This window comes from Alexandromys fortis, unplaced genomic scaffold, assembly GCF_014885135.2.
Source record: "Alexandromys fortis isolate MF-2015 unplaced genomic scaffold, M_Fortis_MF-2015_v1.1 scaffold_18, whole genome shotgun sequence".
Taxonomy (NCBI): domain Eukaryota; kingdom Metazoa; phylum Chordata; class Mammalia; order Rodentia; family Cricetidae; genus Alexandromys; species Alexandromys fortis.
Genome location: NW_026067897.1, coordinates 14296763 through 14314809, shown reverse-complemented (window position 1 = coordinate 14314809; position 18047 = coordinate 14296763). Strand labels below are relative to the sequence as shown.

The 18047-nt window shown below is 39.8% G+C and overlaps 1 protein-coding gene across 6 annotated transcripts in view; it reads left to right on the top strand.

The window, feature by feature from the left end:
* The window catches only part of Musk (muscle associated receptor tyrosine kinase), a 72682-nt gene that overhangs the window by 22245 nt on the left and 32390 nt on the right, over window positions 1–18047 (top strand). For 3 of the 6 annotated variants that reach the window (XM_050165774.1, XM_050165745.1, XM_050165738.1), the window contains exons 6-7: window positions 8424–8453; window positions 15135–15259. In XM_050165774.1, the coding sequence (XP_050021731.1) occupies window positions 8424–8453; window positions 15135–15259 (155 nt within the window). The remainder of the gene's footprint in view (window positions 1–8423; window positions 8454–15134; window positions 15260–18047) is intronic. The other 3 variants (XM_050165781.1, XM_050165764.1, XM_050165754.1) reach the window with 1 other exon arrangement.

Genomic DNA, 18047 nt, shown 5'->3' with positions numbered 1-18047 from the left:
TGAATCTAATCTGAAGAAAATAGGCTTGAAAACAAGCCAATGGTTTGTGCAAAGCTTTTTATTTATTAATTATTTACAAAGAAAATTAATTTTAAACAGAAATTAATGGTCTTTATTTGGAGGAAGTTTTAATGAGAGCTATCATTTTGATACACAGAAAGTGAAAATTCCTAGGCTGTGTATGTGTATTTCTGTGTATTAAAATGAGAACCCTTTATTTTATGTACCAACTTCCTCTTTGAGGCAGAAACAATGCAATCCATCAATGGCAACAGAGATTTTTTATCTAAAATGGAGACCATCTTTATTAAGTTTGAATCTGTTAAAATTGTAATCTTTACAACTGGAATGGCAGCCTTACAAAATAAGTTCAAATAAATAAGTTAATTTGTAGAGAGTGAAACTTGGCACCAAGGTTTGCAATAGAATGAGGAGGTCCTGTTTTTCTGGTACATCTTCCACTACCCATTTGTGACTCCTTCTTTTTGTGTACAGAAGTAGCGTAGATTAGTCCTCTGGTAGGATCACATACTAATTGGTTGGACCTGGGTGTTAATCCTGGTTCTACTTATTAGTTACAAAAGTTTGAATAACTTGTCTGGCCTTTGAAAGTCTATTTCTTCGTGTGTAGAAAAGGGAGGGAGATCCTGAGAGCAGAGTTCTTCAGAGAAACAGCACAGAGCGCGGCAGCTTCTTCATAAATTCTAGTGGTGCTCAGAGTTCTTGTCTGCTGTGAGCATTGTTATAAAGCTGGATGACTTCTATCCAGAGAAAGCTCCTGCCTACGTTTCTCATGTTTCATAAACAGAATGTCAACATTCCCAACTGCTCATCTGGGCTCCAAAGAACATAAATCCATCCTCAATCAGCATTGCCTTGCACCTGCATGCCTGCTGCTTGTTAGAGATTATAGCCTTGCTTTGGCCCCACTCTGACGAGTGGTGTTGGAAAGCTCATTGAAGGAGGTGTCTGAAATAAGAATGGGTCTTTAGTAGTACAACAGAAAGGAGCTATGTGGAGACAACCTTTTTGGAAAAAAATATATATAAAATACCAATTCAGAAACAATTTGTGTTTCCCAAACTTGTATCATTTTTCGTTCCCTATAAAAACAGATATTTGCCCCCAAAGTCTTGGTGGGAATATTGATTATTTTTTATCACTTACTTGTATCAATAGCTTACCCACAAATAGTAATACATAAATGTCATAATTTTAAATAATTATATTTGTTTAGTGCTTACTATGTTTGATGTAATGAGATAGCTTAGAAAGATATTTAAAAAAAAGATGTGTATCAGTCAGCTTTTTGTTGTTGTGACAAAATGCTCAAGGTGACCAGCTTAAAAGGAGAGGCTTGTTTTGACTAGGAGTTTCAGAGGATTTTTGTCAATGGTCTCTTAGCCTTGTGCCTTGAGTCTAGGGCAGCACAATACATCATGTAGGGAGTGCGTAATAGGGGCCTGAAAGCCAAGACTGGGCGCCACATCTTTTTCAAGGGTGTGTCCCAGTGATCTATTCTTTCTGTCAACTTCCGCCTCCTGAAAGTTTCATCACTTCCTAATGGCATCACAGACTGGTGGACTTCCTAGCACAGAGGTCATAAGCAAGCTCTAACCTGTGCCACATGGCTTCCTGTCTGGAATCTTTCCAAAGGGAGCGATAGTCATGGGAACTTAAGAGATTCAGAAAGGTGGGACCCGGTGGATCTTTGACTGATGAAGGGCCGTTTGTTGTGTGGCTCACACCTCAATGAGAGAGGAAAAGAAGATGGATGGGGTGGGGAATGTAGATCTATCGTGCACACAGGGAGCCTGACTCTGAACCATACTCAGAGAGTAGTAAGAAGGGAGAGATTGGGGCAGCATCTATTAGTGGTGCCGCAGGAGACACTATACCCTGTGACTCGCATCAGGCTCTCACTCAGATTCTTTGTGATTCCATTCCGCATCAAACGTATTTTCTAAATGATGAGGTGAGTGTGGTAATTTACAATTTGGAGGCAGGTGGCCCTACTGGACACTAGAAATCCCACCTAAAAAGTCACAGATATTACTAAGCCCTTTAGTAAGCCAGAGCACTATGGTGGTATTTTAGACCAAGGAGGTTAAGGCTGCCAGGCTCTGATTTCTTTTTCTAGCTGAAAGTTCTGGTTGAAAAAATAAAAGTAATAGATTTTCTGAACAAGAAAACTTGATGGATGACCGAAGCTTTTGTTTATGTCCGCCACGGCTGTACAAGATTAGGAAAAGTTGGGTGAATGACACATGGAATTGTCTATGTATGCAAAGCTTTTGTAAATTGAAAATTATTTCAGTTGCAGAAGTTTTAGAATGGCAGCCTGTGAAGGATTTCCTGTAATTGGCCAGTTCAGCATCTCTTCTCACCAAAGCTGAAGGTGATTTTTCTTTTAAAAAGTGCATTGCAGCTGAAACCCAAGACTTTATTAGCCAATGGTTAAAGTGAGATATTTTCAGGACCAACTTGATGAAAGAAATTTTTTTTCATCATGGTACTAATCTACAGATAAACCTGAACAAAAAGCAAGTGAACTTCATTAGGCTCTGCTCGACTCAACTCGGTCTCTTTCTCATGCCTATTCGTCACCAATCCTTACTTGTGAGCTAGGAAAATGTTATCATCATAAGGGCCACAGAAATGTCCTCGATGCCAGCTACAACAGAGTTGTTCTCATGAGGTGGGTAGCTCTTCCTCTGGGGACTCAATGTCATAGTGAGGTCGATGCTTTGGTTCCACTTTCTCCAGGGATGGAGTCACAGTGGGGACTGCCTCATGCATGCTCCTGCCCTGCTTCAAAAGAGACAGAAAGTAATACCAGGTTCCTCTTTCTTTTCTTTACTCCCAAAAGTCAAAAAGGAAATACAGTTGTTGTTTTTTTTTTTGAAGGTTTGCTATTCTTTCCAGATTTTCTTTTAATAATTGAAAAACAAAAGCAGAATCTTTCGAGAAACAGAGTTCAACCCCCTTTTGTTCAATTAATGAAAAATAAATAAAATGCTAGTAAGAAGATCTCTTGGGCTGTTGATAGCATTTGTCTACCAAGAGGCATCTCCATTTCAAAGATTCTTAGAAAGCACAATTCTAGAAGAGATTGAAATACCCTATGGAGATTAACATTCATGGCTCAGCATCAATGTCTATAGAATGAATTCGTCTTTCCACAAAGTAGTCCCTCTCTTAGATGGCTTAGTTTAGAAATGAAGGTGGGACAGAACAGCCTTCATGTGTCAGAAGAGTATGATGATAGATAGATAGATAGATAGATAGATAGATAGATAGATAGATAGATGATGGATGGTAGACAGGCAGATAGTTAATAATAAATAGATGACAATAGATAAATAAGCAAATAGAAGATAGAAAGACAGACAGATAGGTAGATGATAGGTAAATAAGATAGATGATAGATAGATATAAATTTTGCTTCAAACTTTGCCTCCCATACTTTGTAGCTGTATCTTCCATCAGTGCTTTATTATTATTTATTATTCTTATCGAATTATTATTATTATTAAAATTTCTATGAAATTTTTGTCTTTCTTTTTTTGGTTTTGATTTTTTTTTTCAAGACAGGGTTTCTCTTTGGAGCCTTTCCTGGAACTAGCTCTTGTAGACTAGGCTGGCATTGAACTCACAGAGATCCGCCTGCCTCTGCCTCCCGGAGTGCTGGGATTAAAGGAGTGCACTGCCTGGCCAAAAATTTAATCTTTAAAATTCAATATTTTAGTAATATGTTCTCTTACAAATTTGTCATGTTTATACTCTGTTTTGGTCACCTCACTCATTCCAGAACTCTCTCTCTCATCCCCTTCAGACCTCCACACACTCCCCCTTCCTCCCATTAAGTTCCGATCCCTATTTTATATCTTTAAAAATAGTTTTGGAAAATTTGTACTTGTGTTCAATGTTTCTTCGTCATATATATCCCCACTCCCTCGCTCAAGCTTTCTCATCAGCCCACAAGTATCTCCCTCCCATCTTTTCACGACTCTTTTAATTTTCACAATTCTGAGTTGAGAGTCAGTTACTCCATTTTCTTATTCTGGATGAAAAAAAAAAACCCTGAAATTTGTAAAGTCTAGCAAGAACCAGATCAAAGAAACCAGTGAGCGGTAAAAATTAAGATTAAAATTCAGATCCACCACTGGGGTGGTTCCCAGGGTATCATATATAAATGCAAGAAGACTATTTTAGTGAGGAGTGTGGTTTCCCGGTTTCTGAGTTTGTCCTTAGCAAAGTCTCCGGAGTTGGGTGGAGCTGTGGCACCAGAGTCAGGATTCCTTCCCTAAGGCACTAACTGAAGAGCAAACTACAAGCATGTAAGAAGCAGCACCGAAAGGACAATCTTCAAAGGAGAGGATATTTTAAAAAGGCAGAGAAAATCCCGGTGTTTTACATGAGGGGGATAATTTCTATTTCTCGTGGATAAGTACTTTAGAAGTTTTCTTTGATCTTCATCTTCAATACCATGACCACGTGAAGCCTCACCATGTAACAGAATGGCCCAGAGCTCTGTTTGGAAGGTGCATAGAGACCAGGGGAACTTGACTTTGCAACCTGCTATTTTGAGAAGCTGCTTTGTAGCGTTTATAATCTTTCTATTTTAGTTTTATGGTCCATAAATTTATACTGTGGTAGAAAAGTAAATTGCACTTGGACAAGAGTAGAAGACACAGGTTTCTTTTCTCCTCCATTCACATTATTTTTTAAAAAAATTGTGACTTTCCCTTTTAAAGGTTGACCTTGCCGTCTAAGATAGGTTCTTTAGCCCTTGGAGGGCTAACTCTTAACAGACTTCCGTTAGCATCATTTGATAGTGGGTCTCTCCTAACTCCACCAGTTTGAGCTTTACATGTTTTGAAATTATTATTTTATTGAATGGATGTACATTATTGTTCTAAATCCCCTTTATAAGCTGCGTTTTCAACCTTTGGGCAATGTTGTTCTTTCTCCCTATGATTATTTCTACCATAAATTGTTATATTTATATCTGATATTAATTTGGTTGACGCATTTTGATTTGAGGTTTTCCCATTGCTTTGTAGTCTTTGATGGCTTCATTTCTAATCTTCCTGTTATGAAGTAAGCAAAAGATAACTTGGTTTGTGTGAAAATAATTCAGTCCAAGAGAATTAGTTGTTTTCAGTATAGAAGCTTAGTCATTTATACTTTATTTGAAAGCTTATTTCTAATATTTGTTAGTTAGTTAACCAATTAATTAACTTACAAGGCCGTTTTAGGTAGCTCAGCCTGACATTAAACTTGTAACCCTTTTGCCTCACCCCCAGGATTCTATTTATCTTTATCGTGTGTTATATTAATTTTGCCATTTCTTTTGTCTGCCTCCTATTTTATCCCAACCTTTCCTTCTGCTGAACTTATTTCCCCCTTTCTCTCCCACTCCGCGCAGCTTGCTGACACTGACAATAGAGTCCTTGTGCTCTACTTTGGTGACTTCACGGACATTTTTAACCCAGAGAGGGTGCTTAACAGTTTAAAACCCACAGACTAGCATCTCTAGTCTTCGCGCGCAGGGCAGACATCCTACTCTTTATCTAATATTTCTTTAACCTCAAAAAGTAACTAAGTTTATAGGCCATAGTTAATATTCCTGCTAAGAAGAGACACCGGATCCTAGACGCACACTATTTCTTCTTCATGGTTCCTTCTTCTTTATATGTTCAATTTCTCATCTCTTAAACATATTCTTTATTAGTTCCTTCCATGGTAATTGCTTTGCTTTTTTTTTTAAAAAAAAAAGAATTTTAAAAACGTATTTTACGTATATAGGTGTTTTACCTGCATGTCTGTCCATGTACCACATGCTTTCCTGTTATCTGAAGAGTCCAGAGAGGGCATCAGATCCCCTGGAAATGGAATTACTGCTGTGAGCTCCCATGTGGGTACTGGGAATTGAACCCTGATCCTCTGCAGGAGCAGCCAGTGCTCTGAATCACTGAGTCATCTCTCCAATCTTTTTATGTCATCTTCTTTTACATAGAATAATTTTTGTTTTACCCTCAGACTGTACATGAGCTCTGAAATAGCAGTTGGCAGACATTTTTCCTTCAGTCTTATCTCAGGACATCCCATAATAAATGATGGGGGGGCGTTCTCAGTCATTTTTGTTCTTCTGTTGGTGAGCCACCTCTGTTTGTGGTAGCTTTGGCATTTTTTTTTCTCTTGACAATCATTGCTTCTATCTTAGCTTGTAATAGGGCCTGGGTCAGTTATCTGTTAGCGTGTAATAATTCACAGACAAACTTGATGTCTAAAGTCTACGGACAACACCATCGCCATGTGTCAGGAGTTATTGAGTGGTTTTGCTGGGGCTCTCTGATAGATTTACAGTTGAAATGCTTACTAATTCTTCACTGTTGTGAAAGCTCTCTGCCCCTTTTCTCTTTTCAATCTTTCATGCTCTTTTAATGTCCTGAGCCTCAAATCTCTTCTTCCAACTCCCCTGGTCTTTCATGGTTTCCTCTCCTTATCTGTATGCCCTGAGAGCTTCATGATTTCTTAAGGATCAACTAAGTACGACAGTGAAACTCCCAGGCCAACCTTTAGGATTGCTCTTTGGAAAACAGCAAGTCTCAGAAACTGCTGCATCTCTCCAGCTGGTTCTTTCTAGCTGCACTATGACTATCTGGTGGGGACATTCTTTCACAATTTGTCGGACTTAATGTGACTCAAAGACGGACCTCTGTTTAATCTCTTCTGGTAATGTCTGTGATATAACCAGGGACCCTTCCTAGTCATGGTGGAACACAGCTAAGGTCCTAGCACTCACGAAGGGGAGACAGGGACTTCAAGCATAGGCTAGGACACACAGTGAGACCTTGTCCCAAAACCAAACAATAAAAATGCAACAAAAGCAAAACAGAGACTCTAGTTTCCAAGTGTCCAGTACAAAAGAAACGAATACTTATCCTGTGCTCTACCTGGTGCTTTTCGGAATGCCCTAAAAACCCGATCTCTTCATCCAGATTCAAGGTTCATTTGACAGACCACTTCTAAAAGTTCTGTAATGTAATTGGCATCCATTTATAAAAATTGTAAGTGGCCTCTAGCCTGGACTCTTAAAGTCAGAAAATAAAGCAAAATGCCACCGACTTCCTTGGTGAAGGCAGGGGAGTTCAGACAGAGTCAAATGTAATAGGTCTTACACTCATTTCCCTTTAAGGGAACTAGGTGTGAAGTGTGGAATGGAGATGCCATGATGACACCAGGCTAGAGAGGACTGGCTCCATGTCCGAACCTACATACGGATGTTAGATTTCTGGTACTGCTGTGCCGGTAGATCCCTGAGTCTTAGATTTTTTTTTTTCATGTAAAATATCCCCAGTCACATCAGTAATGTTCAATCGCAGAGATGTGGGCAGGAGCTCAGTGAGTGTGTCTGCCGTGTGTGGGAATATCTACTACCTATGAAGGACAATACAGGGCTATTCTCATCAGAAGCAGGGCTCACCAAAAACATCACTGTTTTGTCCATATACACACATACTGCAACTGGCTTATCTTTAGTTAATTCCAAAAAGGTCTAAATAGATTTAAACAAGTAAGTCTTTGGGAAAGGAAATTACGGTTCTGTGTGGATGTTTGCCTGTGATATGGTCATAGTAAACAGTTTAGAACAACTAATTTATTTTTATTTTCCCTTGGCTACAGTTTCTAAAAGTATACAAAAGTCTCAATTCCTATCCAATGTAGAGGTTTTTTTTTTTTTTTTTTTTTTTTTTTTTTTTTTTNTTTTTTTTTTTTTTTTTTTGTATTTTCTCCCAGAGCAACCTTGGCTGTTCTGTTCCCAGAATGCTTTGTTCTGCTCTACTCCCTGAGCTGCCTCTGGGGGTTAAATGAGCTGCAGCTCTTTGCTGGTGGTAGGCTTTGGTTCTGCAGAAACCCCCTAATCCCCTGTTTACCACAACACGAGTCTATTGCCATAGAAATGATAGCTGAGATCCCACAGTCCACACCACTGACTTCACAGCAGGGCCTGGTAAGACGAGACGCCAAGCCAACAGAGGAGCAGAATTCACTAGAATAGAAGGGACTCTGTTGCCTTGAAAGAAAGGGGGGATTGTCCTGGTCCACATTCAAACAAAAATGCATGAGTGAGCTACGTCTTTGGGTATGCTGTAGTTTAGTTTCTGTATAATACTGCCTGACTACCAGTAGTAATTTGGAATCTTATGCCATGGGATAGCTTGCTTGCAAGAAAAAAAAAAAAGGTCAGCATTCTCCCTCCATGGCGTTTGCTTCTTATTGAAATAAGAAACGAGTAGATTCTAATGAACCGTGCACAGTTGATGCACTGCCGTCTAAGAGCTCCCTTCTCATGATGCATTGTTCTGTTTGTGTTTGTTGTGTGTGTGTCTGTTTTGTCCTCTTCCTATTAACAGAAGACAGTGAGCCCGAGCAGGACGCTAAAGGTATTTCCTCCTTCCTTCTGCCTTGCTGCTTCTTTTTACATGAGCAATATATTCAGTTGCTTGTTTTCCTGACCTTAAGTGCTATTATTCTGTTGAGAAATGACCTGTGGGAATAAAGCCATAGCCTTAAAGAGGCACCTGCAGGGCTTCTTCCCTCTAGACTTGGGTTATTGACCAATCACGTTTCTTAGGAGAGCATTGAATCCAGAGATGTGTTGGAATTGTGAATTCCATATTCTAAAATCACAACACGAAGTTAAATGAAAATAACAGACAAGAGAATTAAAACACACAGGCCAGATCAGAAATTTCTTTTTTTGGGGGGGGGGGCGTGTGTTAAAATTTTGGAGAACTGTTAAAACTTCAAGATGGAGACATAAGTGTTTGGCTATCAACATTTCAATTTGATGAGGAGTTTAATGCATTTTACCTAGGTAAATAAAAATAGTTTCATTTTAGTTACATGGAAATGTATATTTCATTAAATATATTCAGGGAGAAAAAGCAGCTGGAAATGAAATTTGTCTTGGAAAACCCTCAAGTACAGCAAGTCTCCCATCATGAAAAATACTCTGTCTCCCAGAAAGGTGATAGCTCATGCTCTTCTCACCCAAACTTGGATAATCTGAAGATAAAAACCACAAGTCCCAGGTCATACAGCTTGGTTCTAGGACTCTATCTTAAACTATTATTTAAAATGATGTGCCCTCATTTTATAGACACAAATATAACAGATTAGGGACCCTTTGCCTCAGGTTCTCGGGGTCAAAAGTGTTTCAGGTTTCCGAGTTTTTCAGATTCTGGAATGTTTGCTCACCCTAGGGCAGCAAGGCATCCTGAATATGGAGATCTGAAGTTGAACTAGGGTGCTTTCAAAACGGAAACTCGTTGAGAGTCCTGCTGGCCCTCCAAAAGTTTTGGATTTTAGAATTTCAGATTAGGGACACTGTATTAGTTACTGGTCTCATTGCCACAACAAGATAAATGACAGAAGTAGCCATCAGAAGGATAGGTTTCGTTTGCTTTGAGATCCAGGGGATGCAAATCTTGGCAGGGAAGCTGCACTCCAACTGTAGCCGCGAGAGTGTGAGAGATGACAGCCTCTGGCATCACAGCGGATCAGGAAGCAGAGAGCTTGGACCAGTACCACAAAATGCATACAGTCTTCAAGGTCTGTCCCCCAGTGACCCATTTGTGCTACCTGTCCTAAAGAATCCAGACCCTGGGACAGAGAGATGGCCCAGTGGTTAAGAGCTTGTACTGCGTTTACAGAGGACCCAAGTTTCATTCCTATTGTGAGGCTCACAGCTGCCTCTAGCTCCAGCTCCAGGGTCCCCACATCCTTTTCTGGACTCCTCAGTCACCTGCACTCATAGGTGCACATACTATACACATGCCTACGTGTGCATGCATACTTAAAATAAAAAGATACATCTTCAAAAGAGAAGAATCCCAAACCTCCCAAAGCAGCATTAGCAGTTGCAGACAAAGTGTTCGATCACGTTTTTTAGATTGAAACTGTAAGAGATGCCCAATCCGTATTTGGAATGTTTTCCTCTTTCTAGATACTAGGTTGTTTGCAACACAAATCAAGTAAAAGCGTTCCAAAATGGTGCAATGGGTCAGTTTTCAGTCTCTCTGTTCCCTTTACTCCCGCCAGCCAAGGGTTATTTGAAAGCTTAAGACAAAACAAGCAAGCAAACAAACAAACAAAGCCCTCTTCAAGGAAGGGTAGGAAATAATACAGGAGGGAAAGAGGAGGGGAAAATACGAGCTCTCATTGTATCCTTTGAAATAACACTGAGAAACAGCCCAAACTTGGGACAAGCTCTTGATCTGCCCTCTCCCCAAGGAGGAGGGTACACTCTAACCACGAGAGCAGCTGTCGTTTCTCGACTTGGTCTCCTGGTCCCTGAATTTTCCATGGCATTACAAGAATAATTTCAGACTGTATGATCGCCTGACCACTTGATGGCATACTACCCTTTAAAATGATAACCACAGAGCTGATTATGAATCTGGAAGGAATTTGAAAAATGGTCGTGGCAGGTGCTCTGGGTGGGGACAGAGGACTATAGCTGTGCTCGCCATAAACAATTTGACATTGCTGGTGCCTTAAGCACGATTTTTGTTGTCAGATTTCCAGCCTTCAGAGAGGTCCCCAAATCTGCCCAAGAAATATAAAGGCCAAAATGTGTGAAAAGATTTCATAAGAGAAAACCCTGGGGTTAAATGCTGCCTCTGTCTGGTTTTCATGCCTGGTGATAAGACCATCCTTGTCCATGGGAAGACGAATGTGAAAGAAAGAATAGTGAGTCAGACAGTGATAACTAAGATGATCACTAACAAGAGAAGCTGTATCATATCAGAACGGTTACAAAGTTTCCTCAAATTATTAAATACTTTCCAACTTCTTTTCATCAGTTTACTTGCTTATATAACAAAACATATTTTCTGACATGAAAATAAATTACAAAATAAAGACATTTGATGTGCATCTCATTGGCTAAGAAACAGATCTCGTTGTGCTTTGGAATGATGGGCTAGAATGCATTTCAGTTTGTGGCTACTCACTAATGCAATGGGATTTGCTATCTGACTATATCCAAGTTCAGTACTGCAGGGGATGAAGCTGTCTGACATTGACTGTTGATTGCAGCTGTTAGGATTGTTGTCAATGGTCGTTAAATGGCTGGAATTTCTCTCAGCCCCTCCTTCACCTTTCACATTTAGAACAGGAAACAAATACAGATGGGTGGAAACACATGCGCATCATTGCTGATAGAGCTGGGTTAGTCTCCAATAGGAAGACTAACATAACTTCTGTGTTTCATTCTCACCTTCCCAGCCTTTCATGTGTCACATCTTAAGGTTTGGCTAGAGAAGTCCTGACCTGTTAAACTTTCAACCACATAGCAAGCTCTTCCCCTTCCTTTAGGTAGGACAGCCAAGACAATGGTGGTCCAGCAGGGTTGAGACACACATACTGTAGATTCTAACTTCATTTGCCTGATGTCACCAGAAAAGTCACTCCCTCGCTCACTCCTTCACTCCCTCCCTCGCTCGCTCACTCCTTCATTTACTCGCTCTCATTTAATAATTTAATAAATATTGATGTCTTACCCTGTTCCAGGGCACATCTGGAGATAGATATAGACCAACATATACGTAAGTCAGCCTGCAGTAATGAACAAAGCAAAGTCAGACCTTGCTGTCTTTTTATCTCAGGAGGAGGGACCATCAAAATACAGATAAGTAAAGGGACCCACAGGTGTCAAGGAGTGCTAAGTATTGTGATGAAACAAACAAAGTGAGGGAGAATTAAGGACAGTATAACAACAAGACGTCTCAATTCAAACCAAAAGACATGAATGGTGTTTAGAGCATCCTTTGGGAGTAGAGGAAAAGTCAAAGGAAGGGTTGAATATGTCTGTCAATATTGCAAAGGGAGGGCTGAGTCTGGCTTCTTGGAGAGAACCCAAGAGTGTGGGAGGGACCAGCTTCACTGTAATCTTTAGTCATCTTCTTCTCTGAACACACTGCACTTAATGATGAAGACCACTTGGAAAGAACAACTATTTATTAGCAGTTTTATATTCATGTGTGGCCAATAGTACCCATCATGTGTGCCCAGACAGAGCCCCTAGAAGGTTCGTCGTGAGGCAATAGAAGGGAATCAATTAAGTGCAACATCACAATGAACTGCGCAAGAACAGCTGACTGATTCGTTCACTTTCTCGCTTTCTGCCTAGCTGTGTTGTGCAATATAGATCATCAAGGGTTTTGCGATGAGCCTAAATGACAAGCCACGGGATGCAATAGCAGCTCAAGGAAAAACAAAAGCTGTGACTCAGAACACAATAAACCCACCCTGGCTAGTAAATTTCTAAGAAGAATTCAAAGTTCCCAAATTAAAACATAGGCTTCCATAAATCAAAGCAGGAGAAAGAATCTAGGTTTCCTATTTCTCCATTTTGTTTTATTGTTCTCCTCTCCATCCAAATCCAAGGGCATGGTCAATCATTAGGACGCTTTTCTAATATGAATGATATCGTGGATCCAGCTCCAAGGCTCTCGAGCATCTTTCTGTTTCCAAGGCTCAGAGGCGGGGCCCCATGTGGTACTGATTATAGTGACTCAACTCGAAGACTGTAGTGTCAGCCCCTGCATGCACTGTCTCAGTCACGTGTCACACATGGGCTGAGATGTGCGGCATGGCCTAGGTCTCATCATCATCACCAGAAAACAATAAGAGTGTGTGGAAGCCCCCCTGCTAGGATGCCTCTCAGCCTGGGTTTGGCTGTCAAAAGCACACAGCCTGTGAACTCGGATTAAGTTGGGAAAACAAGAATTCGAAAAGAGCACTTGAAAAATATGGTCCTTAAACCTCCTTTAGCCTGTAACAGATTGCTTCTCTCCTGTTATGTATTGGTTGAGGCAATTAAATGATTTGCCATTTTTAAGTTCCCTGCATTCTGGGTTTTACAGACATGGTCTACAGGGTGTTATTTACTGTGTTCCTGAACTTATTTTTGATACATGCTTAATTATATCCTGGGGCATTCTAAAGCCAGGATATTATTGTTATTATTATTTTCTTTTTTAAAATTTAATTTTATTTTTTTACACTCTTTTTTATTGATTTTGATGAGTTGTGCATTTTTCTCTACTTTCCTTCCTGTTTCTTCCCTCCCATTCAACCCTCCCCCATGGTCCCCATGCTCCCAATTTACTCAGGAGATCTTGTCTTTTTCTACTTCCCATGTAGATTAGATCCATGTATCTCTCTCTTAAGGTTCTTATTGTTGTCTAGGTTTTCTGGGATTGTGATTCATAGGCTGGTTTTCTTTGCTTTATGTTTAAAAACCACTTATGAGTGAGTACATGTGATAATTGTCTCTCTGAGACTGGGTTACCTCACTCAATATTATGTTTCCTAGCTCATTTGCCTGTAAATTTCAAGATGTCATTATTTTTCTCTGCTGTGTAGTACTCTTCTCATGTAGTCCAAGGTGGCCTTGAACTCCCATGTAACTGAGGATGACTTTGGACTCTAAATGCTCCTGCCTCCTCTACCTCCCCAGTGCTGGGATTACAGGCATGGGCTACTACAGCATCTGGTTTCTATGGTGCTGGGAATTGAATCCATGGCTTTGTACAGCCTAGGCAATCACTATACCAACTGAACTTCACCTCTGTCTCTCAATTTTGGTTTTAAGAGGCAGGTTAAACTCCATATTAAACATTCAAAACATTTTTAAACATTTTTATATTTTAGCTACTGTCATCTTTGAAGATGACACTTTTACTACTTTTCTGTTCTCCTGGCTCTGGGGTACAACATTTATATATTTAAAATGGATCATCACAGATATTGCAATTACCCCAAACAAGGTTGTAAACAATGCATGTCTTAGAGTCCACAATAGTAAAATATAGGAAGTTAAGTTAATAAAAGTTTGCATCGAAGACCCAGTTGTCAAGAAAGATTATATTTTTATACCCTTGAATTATATAACCTCATAAAGAGTTTATCAAAATCATAAATAATCCTGACAAGTTCTACATTTGCTATGACTGTTCTGTATATTTCTTGCCTTGCACACACAAACTCTGTGGATTTTGGTGAACTAAAAGAACCAAGTTTCAAAGTGCTAATTGGGGTTTAGAATTCCTGTCATTGCTCTGGGCTTATGCCCTAGGAAACAGCAGAAGAGAGCATAAAATATGTTGACAATATAATAGGAAAACAAAAAGATTTTATAATAGTTTATAAGAACATCAGAAAACCAGAGACCAAGCTTATTACCATCACTATGATACTCTGAGAAATAAATAAAGCTAATGGGGATTCGGTTTATACAGAAGAGCAGGACTCTAGTTGATATTGTAAATGGTGCTCTCCAGCTCATTCTGTGTTTCTACCTCTATCTTTAATTCAAGGTAAAACTGGATAGTCTGGAGAACTATTTTTTTTAATTAGTGAAGACTTGTAAGCTTAAGGAATGCAAATGACTCATTCTCCTCCTCATATTAATTTAAAATATCCCTTTCCTTTCCCCCAGGAAATCATCTCATTCTCTGAAATGCACAATATATTTGAATTTGTTCTCCTACTATGATAGATTTGAGGGTATAAAACAATCTTTTTTTTTTAATTCACTAAAATGGTGTCCTGCGTTCATTCTGATCACGAATGCTTCTGGGCACTTCATCCAGCAGTGTACAAAATAGGGTAAGACAATCTAATGGGGGAGCTGAAGAACAGATAGATAGGACTAAGAGAAGAGAGCAGCAGGTGTGGAAAGATCATAAAACAGAATGACAAAGTTGGGTGGGAGTTGTACTGTGTGTTGGATGATCATGGTCTAAGGAAATGTACTTTAAAATGAGACCTGAGTTGTATACATAAGGAACCCATCACATAAAGACATAAACATGAATGTTCTAGATTGATAAACAACAAAGACAAACTTATATGTTGGAATTAAGCTCAGTGTGGCCTTTGGGTAGTGAGAAATGCAAAATCAGAGACTAAAGAGCATGGAGGGCAAACATAGCAATACTGAAGGGTTGATCTCACTCAAGGGTACATCATGTGACTTCAGCTTTTAGAGCCTTAATATCTTGCTTAGTCATTTCATAAAGAGTTATCACTTGTGTCCTTTGTCTTCCTAACAGTTTTTGCAAGAATCCTGCGTGCTCCTGAGTCCCACAATGTCACCTTTGGTTCCTTTGTAACTCTACGCTGCACAGCAATAGGTATCCCCGTCCCTACCATCAGCTGGATTGAAAACGGAAATGCCGTGAGTACCTCATGTTTGGGATTATTTGGGGTTATACCCACTGCTGCTGATGTACCTGTAGTGTGCTGTGATTTAAATAAGAACAGCTCCCGTAGCCACAGATGTTTGAGTATAAGATTTCTGCTTGGTGGAAATGTTCGAGAAGCATTAGGAGGTATGACTTTTTGAGGAAGTGTGTCGCTGCGGTTGGACTTTGAGGTTTCAAAGGGCTGTTCTCTCTGCCACTCTCTTTGTCTCTGTCTTGTTGTTCAAGATATAAGTTCTCAGCTATTCCAGTCAACATACCTTTGCTCCACCATCATGGACTCTATCCCTCTGAAATTATAAGCCCCAAGTTAAATGTTATCTTTTGTAGATTGCCTTTGTCATGGTATTTTTCATCACAACAATAGAAAAGTAACTACAACATAAAGTTACCATTTCTATCTATATCACTGGTACTACGTGTATCAGGATTTGAAGCCATCTTTGGTCTCAGGAATCATTGACATTGAACCCTTGGAGTTTGCATCTTTCCCTACATCCTGGAAAAAGTAGAATACTTCCTTTGATTTTTTCTGTGTAAAAGAGAAATGTTTGTAAGTCCTTCCCACAACTGCAATAATTTTCATAAGATATACCAGTTCACTGGGGGAAATTACTTTAATGGAAAATAATCGAGAATTTTAATCCATCTATACCAATTCAATATGCCTTTCTGCATCTTAATAGTGATAGTAATAACTAGTGTGGTCACATGATTATCTTGAGCCAAGCCCTCTTCTAAGCACTTTACATACAAACATCCACTCAGTCTTTTTTCAAGCGCATGTTGAGCATCTGGGTATCAAGTTCTATTCTAGGCCCTGGGGAAACAAGGGCAAGCAGAATGGTGCCAAACGGCTTCCATTCTGGTGGAAAAGAACAGAGAATAAAATTAGAGAAAGAGAGTGTACATTTTGTGTGGATTGTGTCAATTAGGACAAAAAATAATAAGCATGAAGCTGGAAATGAGACAGAAAGTTGGGCCTTAGGAGAAAGATCCCGGTGTCAGTAGCGTGGTTGAGTCGAACTGAGACAGAGACAACTGGGAAGAGGTTTAGATATGATGACAGGGGAGGCTCTGTGCACAGCTGCTGGGAGGTTACTAGACAAGGTCTCTGAGATGAGTGTGTAGACATGTCTATTGGAGGAGAATCAGAGAGGTTAGTGTGGTTATAGATGAATGAATGTATATATGAGGGGTGAAGCGGCCACTGTGTGTCAGAAAGGCCTGTAGAGGTCCTTGAAGCAACTTCCACTTTCCCTTGTCTGGCAAGGGACTTAATTGCAAGTCTGTTTCTATTGAAGGTTTATCTATAACAGCTAGTTTGTTGGTATCTAGAAAGGGAAATTAATCACAACTATTATTGTCATATTTTTTTAAACATTACCTGTTGTCTATTTGTGTTTGGTGTGAATATACTTTTTATTTTATCTTAGTCTGCTTTCTGTTGCTGTGATTTAAAAAAAAAAAAACCCTGTGACCAAAAAGCAACCTGAGGTTTTATTTAAGCCGACAGCTTATAGTCTAACATGAAAGTCAAGGCAGGAACAGAAGTAGAGACCATGTAGGAAAGCTGCTGATGACTTACTCTCCATGGCTTGCTCAGTCTGCTTTCTCATATATCCCTGGACCACCTGTGTAGGGATGGCAACACCCACAGTAGCCTAGACCCTCCCTAATTAACCATTAATCAACAAAATACCCCACAGACGTGCCTATAGACCAATAAGATAGAAGCAATTCTTCAATTGAAGTTTGTTCTTCCCAGATGATTTTAACTTGTGTCCATTTGGCAAAACAAAAGACAAACCTCCAACTAGTACAGGTTTAAGGTTGTGTTTATGAGGTGAAGAAACATATTTTTATTATTTTCATACAGAGGCAATTTAAATCAGTATATTCCCCCTTCATCAATTGTATCAATTATTGGAGAGCACGGCATCTCAGGAGTGGCGGTTTCCCTTGTGTTGCTCCATCCCTTCACCCCATGTAGCCCCACATTTTCGTCTTGCTCTGTTTTCGGTTCTGGATTATTGTATCTGTTTTCTAAACTAGGAGCAGCCTGTTCTTCCAGCAAGCTATCAAGATCATGTGTCCAAGGTCAATGTTAGGCCAGCCTTATGGAATTGCCTGGCAAGCTTGCATTTTTTTCTTTGGTGCAGAGCCTGAAGTGAAGAGGGTACAAGGCAAACCTCTAAAACTCCGAGGCACTTTCCGCTGCTATACCTTTGAGGATGGCTTCTCTTTCCTCTACATCCTCTCTAGTCAGACTCCCAGTCAACAGATACCTCTCTGAAGTCAACTTGACTAGATTTAGAATCACCCAGGAGAGGAAGGAAGCATCAGAATATTGATTAAGGATGCTACACAAAAAAATGTTCAAATGATACACAATGGCTAGTCACTTTAACCTTCCAACATGGTAATAAGCCTATAATACCACAAAAGACGAGACTGTTCCCCATCTCCCACACCAACTAAAACACTGGACAGCCATAGATGAAGAGTAGAAGAAAGCAATGCTCCCTCACTTAAGACATATCTCCTTTCTTCCAATGGAAATGTTATTTCTCCCCCATGGAAATTTGTAGTCAGATAAACTTGGGAATGGCAGGTATCATTTATTTATTTATTTTTTAACACAATATTGGATATAGAGAAGAGAATATCTTTTGAGACAGCATTTCCTCTATGTAGCCACGGCTGTCCTGGAACTCACTAGGTAGACCAGGCTTTTCCTGGAACTCAAGGAGATCTGCCTGC